The sequence below is a fragment of the Schistocerca gregaria genome, chromosome 4, assembly GCF_023897955.1.
Source record: "Schistocerca gregaria isolate iqSchGreg1 chromosome 4, iqSchGreg1.2, whole genome shotgun sequence".
Lineage (NCBI taxonomy): Eukaryota > Metazoa > Arthropoda > Insecta > Orthoptera > Acrididae > Schistocerca > Schistocerca gregaria.
Genome location: NC_064923.1, coordinates 432,126,522 through 432,139,658, shown reverse-complemented (window position 1 = coordinate 432,139,658; position 13,137 = coordinate 432,126,522). Strand labels below are relative to the sequence as shown.

The following is a 13,137-nucleotide window of genomic DNA, read 5'->3' as shown; positions in this document are numbered from 1 at the left end:
GTCTTTGTCTCTGTTCCTTCACATCCCTTGAGAAAACAATTACATCATCTATATACACTAGACATTTACAAGACTTCAATCCTTTCAGCACCCTACCCAAAAAACACTGGAAAGTCACTGGTGCATTCTTCAGACTAAACACCATTCTTCTATACCGGTAATGTCCCCAAGATGCTGAAAATGCAATCTTCACTCTATCATCTGGAGCCAATTCCACTGGCACATCATTCCCTGTCAGAATCCTGTGATGAGTGACTGGTGTTGGAAGCAACGATTATTGTAGAACAAAAAAAGTCCTGGAATTCTAACAGTAGCTCTTCCTCCTCTGCCGTCTCTGTTCCCTTCAAACACTTCACCTTTTCACGAACTGCAGCCTCAGCAGCATCCTGTGCCCTCTGGTAGCCTACACCTTCTGTGCAGCAATTGTCCTCTTCCAGAAATTTTAACAATCACCAGCAATGTTACCTTTGACAACTTAACTCCACAGTGCCAAAATTATCTACAATGATGGGTACTACTTTACCTCCATCCTTCTGCTGCACACATACCATAATTTGCTATACTAAACAACACACTAATATATCAATATCTTCCAGCAGTTCCATTACACACAATATAGCCACTGGTAAATTAGGCTCCAGATTCAACCACGGCGACTTCCTACTCAAAACAAAATCATATGAATTAAGCCTTAATGTCATTGTTCACAGTTTAACTGGATTACCTTGCACAACAGATGCTCCTTGGAACAAATCAACACTGATGACAGGTTCCCCTATTGATTGTTTTCCCACTGAGTTATGCATGATGCTGATACACTGTGGCCCTCACTTACATGAGACATCACTTCCACATCCTGACTAAACTTTGTTGCCTCCAACTAAAAATTCATAATTATCAACCGTAGCGGTTGTATATCACTATCCACTTCACCACAAAAATGTGGTGGGTTTCACTGCCTCTTACCACTAACTCTCTCAAGGCTACTGACACATGTGCCCTTGTACCCAACAAAAACTTATACTCTTTAGCACCTATTACACCCGCTACTCCTCTTTACACCTCTGCATTTATTTTTACTGCATTTACTTTTACTGGGAACGGCTTTCAGTCAGTCTGGGCTTCCTCCTTAGGTTTAATGGTTGCTTATCACCGCCCAGACCACCCACCCCTACTATTATTCCTGGTCTTACAGCTTCCCTACAGCTAGTGTCGTCAAACTGCTGATTGTTCATACCTCCCCTAATACCATGTGGCTGGTCACACAGCACATGCATATGCCCCATACATCCACAATTAAAACATATTATATTTACTGTGAATACACTTAGATGATTTGTTACCCGTTGCACCATCAACTCCTCAAATTCCAATCGCAACCTAACTGCTGCATGGAGATCCATAGGTGCACCAGTGCAAAGCTCCTCTTGTGCCAAAACCCTGAGAAAAGCATTCAAGTGTGTTAACTCATATGTATGCACATTAAGCTTTCTAATTCCATCCACAAAATCCTGATGGCTTCTTTAGGCCTCTTAGAAATACCACTAAGTTATTCACATAAAAGCCATGTGTTATTTTGCTTCGTGTATCTCTGTAGCAATTCCTGCTTGAGTTGCTGAAAAGATCCGCTTTGTTCAGTGCCTCTCTATAATGTACAAATAACTTTGTTTCCCCTTATAAGTGCGATCTCACTATCTGTAACAACTGCTTGTCCAACCACCCCCAATGTCAATTGATGATATGAGGCCTTCTACAAATGATAATGCATTCTCAGACAACCTACCAGAAAAGGAAGAAACAAGGTTCACAACAATTGGACCTAGCACTAGACTCAGTGAGTTCAATAATCTTAATTCTCCATCCTTCTCTGTCAATTTACTATACACAAATGTATTCTCTGGCTTCAACTGCACTACCTCTTTGATTAATGACTGCATAACCTCCTCTCCAGTGACACCTTGTGCCATTGCATTGCCCTTACGCATATTTACAACTCAGAAATAGCAACTCAAAAATAATAGAAACTGCACACTTGTCAGCTAGTAGCACTACCCTGCTCACTTCCTCTGTCTACTCATGTGCCACGTGTGTTCTCTACATCGCTTTCCAATATGGCCAAAATAATGACATGTGAAATAAACAGCTGCCACAGATTCAGCAAATTACATTGCGTGCATCACACAGGCTCTAGCCATTCATTTCTAGAATCACCTTTACACTGAGAGATATCCACTGGTTACTCCAGTCTCATGAAAATAGGTCTACAATTATCACTAACCTTAACTCTTCACCACGTGATCACCACCACACAAAAAATTACTGTCACATTCACCCCACAACTATGGTCATAGGCTATGGTGCAAAACGATGCACTGCAGCAGGTGGTGCACCCTCCACTGTTCACTGTGGCATCATCATCATCTCTGACACCACTGATGGTTACTGATGGTACTCAGGAAGCTGAGTGGTGATTGTGGGCTGGTGTGACCCAGTAGATACATGAGTGACCAAGAAACAATACTATATTAGCTTCAGATACACACCATATCATTAGCACCTTCAGGCAGATACACCCCTCAGGCCAGCAAATGGGTCACAAGTGGTGGCTTCTGCCCTGCCAAAAAGGGACGATATCAGCAGCCTGTGATGCTGACATAAGGTAAAGCAGTGGCTGATGCCCTGACAGTGGGCCATAGCCTTGACATCAGTGGTGCTCCGTTGTGCTGCGATGGTGTTCTGCAGTCGTGTACTTACACACTTCAGCAGCTCTGGCCCATCGACATCCACCACGAAGGTGAAGGAAGACACCTGGGTAAGAGACATGACCCACTGCCCCTGGCAGGAGTTGGACAGAGGCAGGTACAGATGACAGGTCAGTGGCATTGTGACACTACGCCTCCTAAGGAGACTCAGTGCAGGAGGTGGCCTATCTGACCCAGTTTCTAACCCACAGCTGCAGCTAGCAATGCCCAGTCATCTTGCCATCTGGTATGGTGTCACGGCGATGCTGCTGTAGTCCAAATGCCCCTGCCTCAAAATCTACTACTATCTGTATGGTTCCAGTGCACACCCGTTACACTAAAACTGTGCACCTGGTCACGTAACTCACAGCAAGATTCTTGTCCTGGTGGGGTGACATCATCCTGACTACTCCAGCTATTACTGCAGGTGAGTACAAGACACATTAACCTGTGTTATAACACAGTGGTGCAAGATAACTGAATTCTCACTTTTTTTACATATGAAAGTATTGATACATCTTCTATTACCAAAGAAGGTGTAGTTCAAGGCATAAATTACGATAAAATTTACAAAGAAATTAAAGTTTTTCTTTTTTCCTTTCTTTACATACAAAATAGTAAAAATAATATTGAAATGAACATTCTCAATGGTTTGTTTATCATCAGAAACATATTTGCAAGAAGTCACATGTCCTGTGTTGTGATTGGCTGATAGAAGCTAATGGAGCAGGTGTCATGTTGATTTATGAGCTTGTGAAGCTACAGTGCATTAATCATGGGCCATGAAAATAAGAAATTTAACTGATGCATCACATTACAGATCTCAGCAACAAATTTTCACTTTTGGTATTATTTACTTTTAAAAAATGGAAAATTTGATGTCACCAGATAAAACTTATCTTGTATTCCTTGTTAAACCACTTCACTATTGTGGGGAAATGAACTGAGATGAAACCACAAAGTTTTTGAGAAATATGAAGGGACAATACTTCAGGCAGGCTGAAGTAAAGGAAACATTAAAATGCACCAGGTTGCACGTTCAAACTAGGCGAACAACTCTGAACACTATTTACGCTGACATGGCAGAGAATGTGTTGTATATACCGCGAATGGTACATCTCAGCCATGTAGATATTTCTCTTCATAATTTAGTGAAAGAGCACTTATCCATGCCAGCAGGAAATGAGGACATTGACAAATGCTGAAGGCAATTTGTCTTCTGCATTCAAATATACAGATTGTCCCCAGCCCCATTTGTCTTAGTGACTCCAAATAATTTTTTGTTCAGAAGCAAAACAAAAAATGCATCAAACACATGTTATTTAGCTACCAAGGGCACATTAACCAGTGTGGAAGCTTTTCTCATAACTTTTTTCATCACAAAGATATAAAAAGCGTATATCTTTTTTTTTTAAAATAGACACTTATTTTTTATTCAGTAATCCACTTTCTTTCCTCATGACCTTTTCAAAAATGTATCTCAGTGTACCATTCATGTAAACCTGATGATACTAAAATGTAATACAAAACGGATTTTTACTCTCCTCCACCGGCACATTGTGCATGTATCCAGGGTAATGTAACTCATACACTTGCTGGACTTGACAGTAAACAAATGAAAACCCAAGGAAAATTGACACTGGACTTGCATTTCATTTACCTCGACCAATCCAAATGAGTAGCATTTCTACCAGCTCTTTATTGATGTATTCATTCAACTGATGATGACTGAACTGCTCGTATTGCTGTTCATCTCTTCCTAATGAACAGAATTGCAAAAAAGGCATTCATGCTAGGTTTTTTTTTTCGTTCTGGTAGTAAACAATTTTTTACACACATTTTTTGTTTTGCTTCTGGTCAAAATGTAGCTTAGTGTGGTCAAGATAAGTGAAAGACCCCCCCCCCCCCCCCCCCCCACACACAATATAATGAAGTGTTGACAGATTGGCAGTATAATGACTCAGAAGATAACTTTGAAGTTCATTTTTAAAAACTTTTATATCAACAGTTTCACAGTTATTCTTCTTTTAATTGATTAAATTTGGTGAAGGCTGCCGGTCTTGCTTACGAGATGAAGGCAGAGCTCACCATCTGCAGCATCGTTGACAGAACCGACTGCGGACCTTTGGTGCAGAGCCGGGTGGAGGGTCTGAATCAGAGGCTCAGACGGTTTTGCGACCGTATTGGCTGCAGATTCCTTGACTTGCGCCATAGGGTGGTGGGGTTTCGGGTTCCGCTGAATAGGTCAGGAGTTCACTACACTCAGCTGGCGGCTACACGGGTAGCGGAGGCTGTGTGGCATGGACTGGGCGGTTTTTAGGTTAGAAGGCCTCGGGAAAGTGCGGGATGGGCTGCAATGTCAAAGGGTGCTTGGCAATTACAGGACGTGCTTGGATCAAGGAACAGTCGGAATTATAGTTGTAAACTGTTGTAGTTGCGCTGGAAAAGTCCCTGAGCTTCAAGCGCTAATAGAAAGCACAGAAGCTGATATCGTTATAGGTACAGAAAGCTGGCTAAAGCCTGAAATAAGTTCTGCAGAAATTTTTACGAAGTCTCAGACGGTGTTCAGGAAAGATAGATTAGGCAGAATTGGTGGTGGAGTGTTGGTGTCTGTCAGTAGTGGTTTATCTTGTAGTGAAGTCGAAGTAGATACTCCGTGCGAATTGGTGTGGGTGGAGGTTATACTTAACAGCCGAATTAAGTTAATAATTGGCTCCTTCTACCGACCCCCAGACTCCGATGATACAGTTGCGGAACAGTTCAGAGAAAGTTTGAGTCTCGTAACAAATAAATACCCCACTCATACGGTTATAGTTGGTGGGGACTTCAACCTACCCTCGGTATGTTGGCAAAAATACTTGTTCAAAAACGGTGGTAGGCAGAAAACGTCTTCCGAGATTGTCCTAAATGCATTCTCCGAAAATTATTTAGAGCAGTTAGTCCACGAACCCATGCGAATTGTAGATGGTTGCGAAAACACACTTGACCTCTTGGCCACAAACAATCCAGAGCTGATAGAGAGCATCATGACTGATACAGGGATTAGTGATCACAAGGTCATTGTAGCTAGGCTCAATACCATTTCTTCCAAATCCATCAGAAACAAACGCAAAATAATTTTATTTAAAAAAGCGGATAAAGTGCCACTAGAAGCCTTCCTAAAAGACAATTTCCATTCCTTCCGAACTGACTATGTGAATGTAGACGAGATGTGGCTCAAATTCAAAGATATAGTAGCAACAGCAATTGAGATATTCATACCTCATAAATTGGTAAGAGATGGAACGGATCCCCCGTGGTACACAAAAAAGGTCCGAACGCTGTTGCAGAGGCAACGGAAAAAGCATGCGAAGTTCAGAAGAACGCGAAATCCTGAAGATGGGCTAAAATTTACAGACGCGCGAAATTTGGCACGTACTTCGATGCGAGATGCCTTTAATAGGTTCCACAACGAAACATTGTCTCGAAATTTGGTAGAAAATCCGAAGAAATTCTGGTTGTATGTAAAGTACACAAGCGGCAAGACGCAGTCAATACCTTCGCTGCGCAGTGCCGATGGTACTGTTATCGACGACTGTGCCGCTAAAGCGGAGTTATTGAACGCAGTTTTCCGAAATTCCTTCACCAGGGAAGACGAATGGAATATTCCAGAATTTGAAACACGAACATCTGCTAGCATGAGTTTCTTAGAAGTAGATACCTTAGGGGTTGCGAAGCAACTCAAATCGCTTGATACGGGCAAGTCTTCAGGTCCAGATTGTATACCGATTAGGTTCCTTTCAGATTACGCTGATACTATAGCTCCCTACTTAGCACTCATATACAACCGCTCGCTCACCGATAGATCTGTACCTACAGATTGGAAAATTGCGCAGGTCGCACCAGTGTTCAAGAAGGGTAGTAGGAGTAATCCATTTAACTACAGACCTATATCATTGACGTCGGTTTGCAGTAGGGTTTTGGAGCATATACTGTATTCAAACATTATGAATCACCTCGAAGGGAACGATCTATTGACACGTAATCAGCATGGTTTCTTGTGCAACGCAGCTAGCTCTTTATTTGCACGAAGTAATGGCCGCTATCGACAGGAGATCTGAAGTTGATTCCGTATTTCTAGATTTCTGGAAAGCTTTTGACACCGTTCCTCACAAGCGACTTCTAATCAAGCTGCGGAGCTATGGGGTATCATCTCAGTTGTGCGACTGGATTCGTGATTTCCTGTCAGGAAGGTCGCAGTTCGTAGTAATAGACGGCAAATCATCGAGTAAAACTGAAGTGATATCAGGTGTTCCCCAGGGAAGCGTCCTGGGACCTCTACTGTTCCTGATCTATATAAATGACCTGGGTGACAATCTGAGCAGTTCTCTTAGGTTGTTCGCAGATGATGCTGTAATTTACCGTCTAGTAAGGTCATCCGAAGACCAGTATCAGCTGCAAAGCGATTTAGAAAAGATTGCTGTATGGTGTGTCAGGTGGCAGTTGACGCTAAATAACGAAAAGTGTGAGATGATCCACATGACTTCGAAAAGAAATCCGTTGGAATTCGATTACTCGATAAATAGTACAATTCTCAAGGCTGTCAATTCAACTAAGTACCTGGGTGTTAAAATTACGAACAACTTCAGTTGGAAGGACCACATAGATAATATTGTCGGGAAGGCGAGCCAAAGGTTGTGTTTCATTGGCAGGACACTTAGAAGATGCAACAAGTCCACTAAAGAGACAGCTTACACTACACTCGTTCGTCCTCTGTTAGAATATTGCTGCGCGGTGTGGGATCCTTACCAGGTGGGATTGACGGAGGACATCGAGAGGGTGCAAAGAAGGGCAGCTCGTTTTGTATTATCGCGTTATAGGGGAGAGAGTGTGGCAGATATGATACACGAGTTGGGATGGAAGTCATTACAGCATAGACGTTTTTCGTCGCGGCGAGAGCTTTTTACGAAATTTCAGTCACCAACTTTCTCTTCCGAATGCGAAAATATTTTGTTGAGCCCAACCTACATAGGTAGGAATGATCATCAAAATAAAATAAGAGAAATCAGAGCTCGAACAGAAAGGTTTAGGTGTTCGTTTTTCCCGCTCGCTGTTCGGGAGCGGAATAGTAGAGAGATAGTATGATTGTGGTTCGATGAACCCTCTGCCAAGCACTTAAATGTGAATTGCAGAGTAGGCATGTAGATGTAGATGTAGATGTAGAAATTTAATACGCTTAATATAAATTTCTTTTTTCAATAATGTGATACTAATGTCCATAAATATAAACTCTTTGCCTTTACAAATGTCTGCTTGTGTCTGTGTATGTGCTGACGGATGTGTGTGTGTGTGTGTGTGTGTGTGTGTGTGTGTGTGTGTGTGCGCGCGTGCGCGAGTGTACACCTGTCCTTTTTTTCCCCCTAAGGGAAGTCTTTCCGCTCCCGGTATTGGAATGACTCCTTACCCTCTCCCTTAAAACCCACATCCTTTCGTCTTTCCCTCTCCTTCCCTCTTTCCTGAAGAAGCAACTGTCGGTTGCGAAAGCTAAAAATTCTGTGTGTGTGTTTGTGTGTTTTATTTATTGTGCCTATCCACCGGCGCTTTCCCGCTTGGTAAGTCTTGGAATCTTTGTTTTTAAAGTATAATGTAACTGATAGATATATTTAATTTTCAACAAAACACTGTAAATAAGGCAAAAAGAAAGAACATACAGTAATTCACATGTAAGTCATCAAAAACAAATATCAAAATTCAGAGAAAATAACACCAAATTTGGCAAAAACTAACACCAAAACTGATTCAACAAACAACAAAATTGCAAAAAAATTACACCAAACTTGGCAAAAAGTTACTACCAAATAGGTAAAAAAATTACACTGAAATCAGCCATAAAATAAAATAATTTTTTCCTATCTCTAATTACATACAATTAAACCTCTGTATCGAGAAAGACAAAAGCAGAGCAAACTCACATGTATATTCTGCAGTGCTAATGCACGTGGTGACATTAGAAGAGCAGCAGTTGCATTGAGAAGACGTCCTGTGTCACCACGAACAACAACAAGGGCTAGAAGGCATGAACAGGCCACTGCTGTCAAGTGACTCCCATCATCAACAGCTGCTGTTTCTGGCCCATGCGAAGTAGCCAGATCCAGTAACAGATCAAACAGTGGTTCTGCAACACATCCAGTAAAGTCAGACTGTAACTTATGCATATATTTCTCTTATTTTTACAACAATAATAGTAAAATAACACTCTTTTCTAATGTCTTCTTAGACATAAAACACTACCCCAAATTTTTTTTATGAAAACTGTCTCTTTTTTGTGGTAAGTTCCTACATGAAAACTGTATTTCCAACATACATCAAGTCACTGCTACTCAAACTGAACAATAAAACAGTTCTGTAATTAATATGTGTGGAAATTCAAAGTCAGTGTCATGGCTATACAACGAAAACTCTGTAAATGAACACTGGTGAGTATAGGACTTAGTGAGTCCAAAGTTTAATGAGTGCAAACCCAAATTCATGATATTATCCAGTGATACAGTATAAAGCTCTAACTTGTGGTAAAGCAAATGTAAGCATTTAACAAATTGAAACTGATTCAACAAACAATGAACAAGCTAGGATGAAATAACTATGGTATGAAAGGATAGATTGCTACTCACCACACAGAGAAAGAACTGAGTCACAGATAGACATAATGAAAAATACTGCTAGATATATTCAAGTATCGGATAAATTCCTTCATCAGGCATAGAAAATCTGCACACAATATTATGAAACGGATAGACTGCTACTAACCATGTAGTTGAGGTGTTGAGCGGCAAACAGGCACAACAAAAAGACTTATAAACAAATAAGCTTTTGGCCAAAAAGCATTCTTCTGAATTAGAGAACACACACGCGCGCACGCGAACACACACACACACACACACACACACACACACACACACAAATGCAAATCTCACACAAATGACCACTGTCTCTGGCTGCCAAGCCAGACTGTGAATAACTGCACATGTTGGGAGAAGCAATCTGAATCTCGGTGGGAGAGGTAAGGAGGAGGTTAAGGGGGGAGGGGGGAGGGGGGGGGGTAATAACAAGAATGAGGTGGGGGACGGTAAAGCGCTACGTGTAGGAGCATATAGGGATGTGGTGGAGAGAGGGTAGGGCAGCTAGGTGGAGTCGGCTGGTTAAGCAATGGTGGGGCGGGGTGCATAAAAGGAGAGAAGTAGAAAAACTGCAGGTACACTGGCAGAATACAAAGCTGTTTAGTGCCAACAGGGGAACAAAGAAGAGGACAGGTGGGTGTAGGGCAGTGACTAACTAAGTTGAGCACAGGGGGTTTACGGGAACATAGGATGTTCCCACCTGCCCAGTTCAGAAAAGTTGGTGTTGGTAGCAAGGATTCGGATGGCACAGGCTGTGAAGCAGTCATTGAAATGAAAAACGTTGTGTTGCACAGCGTGTTCAGCAACTGGGTAGCCCAGCTGTTTCCTGGCCACAATTTGTAAGTGGCCATTCATATAGATAGACACCTTCTTGCTTAGCATGCCACAGTAGTTGCTGCTTGGCTTATAGACCACACGAGGTTTCACAGATATCTCTGCTTATCTACATCTACATCTACATGATTACTCTGCTATTCACAACAAAGTGCCTGGCAGAGGGTTTAATGAACCACCTTCATGCTGTCTCTCTACTGTTCCACTCTCGAGTGGCACGCGGAAAAAACGAGCACTTAAATTTTTCTGGGCGAGCACTGATTACTCTTATTTTATCATGATCATTTCTCCCTATGTAGGTGGGTGCCGACAGAATGTTTTCGCAATCAGAGGAGAAAACTGGTGATTGACGTTTCATTTTCTGAATCCGTGCTGTCTATGTGTCAATAAATCATTTCCTTTGAGGTACTTCATAATGTTCGAATACAGTATATGTTCTAAAACCCTACTGCAAATCGACGTTAGTGATATAGGGCTGTAATTCAGTGGATTACTCCTACTTCCGTTTTTGGGTATTGGCGTAACTTGAGCAATTAATTCAGTGGATTACTCCTACTTCCCTTTTTGGGTATTGGCGTGACTTGAGCAATTTTCCAGTCTTTATCTTTCTGTGAGCAAGTGGTTGTATATAATTGCTAAATGTGGAGCTATTTTATCAGCCTACTCTGAGAGGAACCTGACTGGTATACAATCTGGACTGGAGGCCTTGCCTTTATTAAGTGACTTAAGCTGCTTTGTTACACCGAGGATATCTACTTCTCTGTTTCTCATCTTGGCAGTTGTTCTTGATTGGAATTCTGGAATATTTACTTTGTCTTCTTTGGTGAAGGAGTTTCGGAAAACTGTGTTTAATAACTCTGCTTTAGTGGTACTGTCATCAGTGTCTTCACTGTTATTATCATGCAGTGAAGGTATTGATTGTGTCTTGCCACTGGTGTGCTTTATGTATGACAAGAATCTCTTTGGGTTTTCTACCAGATTTTGAGACAGAATTTCATTGTGGAAATTATTAAAAGCATCTTGCATTGAATTACACACTATATTTCGAACTTCTGTAAAACTTTGCCAATCTTGGGGATTTTGCGTTCTTTTAAATTTGGCATGCTTTTTTCGTTGCTTCTGCAACAACGATCTGACTTGTTTTGTGTACCATGGGGGATCAGTACCATCAATTATTAATTTATGTGGTACATATCTTTCAATTACTGTTGACACTATCTCTTTGAAAACATTCCACAACTTTTCTACACTTACATGATCAGATCGGAAGAAGTGAAGACTGTATCTTAAAAAGGCGTTAAGAGCATTTTTATCAGCTTTTTTAAATAGATATACTTTGCATTTCTTTTTCATGGTTGTAGGTGTTACGGTATTCAGCCTAGCAGCAACTGCCTTGTGGTCGCTAATCCCTGTATTCATCACAACAATGGGACAAGTGATGTTTGTGACTAGACTGGAGTAGATGGTGATGGGAGAATGTATGGGACAGACAAGTCTTGCACCCAGGTCTATTACAGGGATATGAGCCATTAGGCAAGGGGTTAGAAGCAGGGGTTAAGCAAGGATGGACGAGGATATTGTGTAGGTTGGGTGAGCAGCATAATACCACTGTGGATGGGTGGCGAGGACAGTGGGTAGGACCTTCCTCATTTCAGGGTATGACAAGAGGTAGTCAAAACCTCGCTGGAGAATGTGATTAAGTTGCTCCAGTCCTGTGTGGTACTGAGTCATGAGAGGAATGCTCTTCTGTGGCCATATGGAAGGGCTTTGAGAGGTAGAGGGTGACTAGAGAGATAAGGCATGGTATATCTGTTTCTGTTCAAGATCAGAGGGTAATTACAGTGAGATTTTGGTATATTTTAAGAGAGACTGCTCGTCACTACAGATATGTCGGCCATGGGTGGCTGGGCTGTATGGAAGGGACTTCTTGGTATGGAATGGGTGGCAGCTGTCGAAGTGGAGGTATTGTTGATGGATGGTGGGTTTGATATGGATGAGGTGGTGATGTATTCATGTTTGAAGCAGAGGTCAACATCAAGGAAGGTGGCTTGTTGGGTTGAGTAGGACCAGGTGGAGGAATGTGGGTAAGGTGTTCTCATCCTCGATCCATATCATGAAGATTTCATCAATGAATCTCAACCAGGTGACTAGTTCGAGATTCTAGGCAGTTAGGAAGGTTTCCTCTAGATGGGCCATGAATAGGTTAACACCAATGTGGGTGCCCACTGCTGTGTTGTTTGTAGATGATACCTTCAACAGAGAAGTAACTGTGGTTGAGGATATAATTGGTCATGACGGTCAGGAAGGAGGTTGTATGTTAAGAGTCAATTGGGCACTGAGAAAGATAGTGTTCTGTAGCAGCAAGGTCATGTGCACTGGAAATGTCATTGTAGTCAGAAGTGGAACTGACACAGGCAAGCAGATTTCACGGTGGTAAAGGAACAGAAATTGCGGAGAGTTAGTAGAAGAAAATGTTGGTATCTTTTGTATAGGCAGGTAGGTTAGGGATAGTAAGTTGAAGGTATTAGTCCACAAAGGCATCTCTGGTAGGATAGCAGAGAATGGTAGGGTTGAGGGGAGAGGGAGAAGGGGAGGGGGAGAGAAGGGGAGAGGGGAGATGGGAGGGAGAGACAGAGACAGAGACAGAGACAGAGACAGAGAGAGAGAGAGAGAGAGAGAGAGAGTGAGAGAGAGAGGATGGTTCTGAGATGGATGTAGGGATTTAAGGACGGACTGGAGATCATGCAGGATTCCTGGAATGTCACTGTGGCAGGGCTTGTGGGTGGACATGTCTGACAACTGGCAGAGTACCTCCATCTGCAGTTCATAACCACAGTGGTGGAGCCTTTGTGAGGAGGAAGGAGTATAAGGTTATGATCAGTCTTTAGGTGGTGGATTGCAGTTCT

At 42.1% G+C, this 13,137-nt stretch overlaps 1 protein-coding gene across 1 annotated transcript in view; it reads right to left on the bottom strand.

Moving 5' to 3' along the window:
• Positions 1-13,137, bottom strand: part of LOC126267346 (E3 ubiquitin-protein ligase MYCBP2) — a 1,244,949-nt gene that overhangs the window by 1,198,564 nt on the left and 33,248 nt on the right. The window contains exon 4 of the mRNA XM_049972469.1: positions 8,693-8,895. Within this exon, the coding sequence (XP_049828426.1) occupies positions 8,693-8,895 (203 nt within the window). The remainder of the gene's footprint in view (positions 1-8,692; positions 8,896-13,137) is intronic.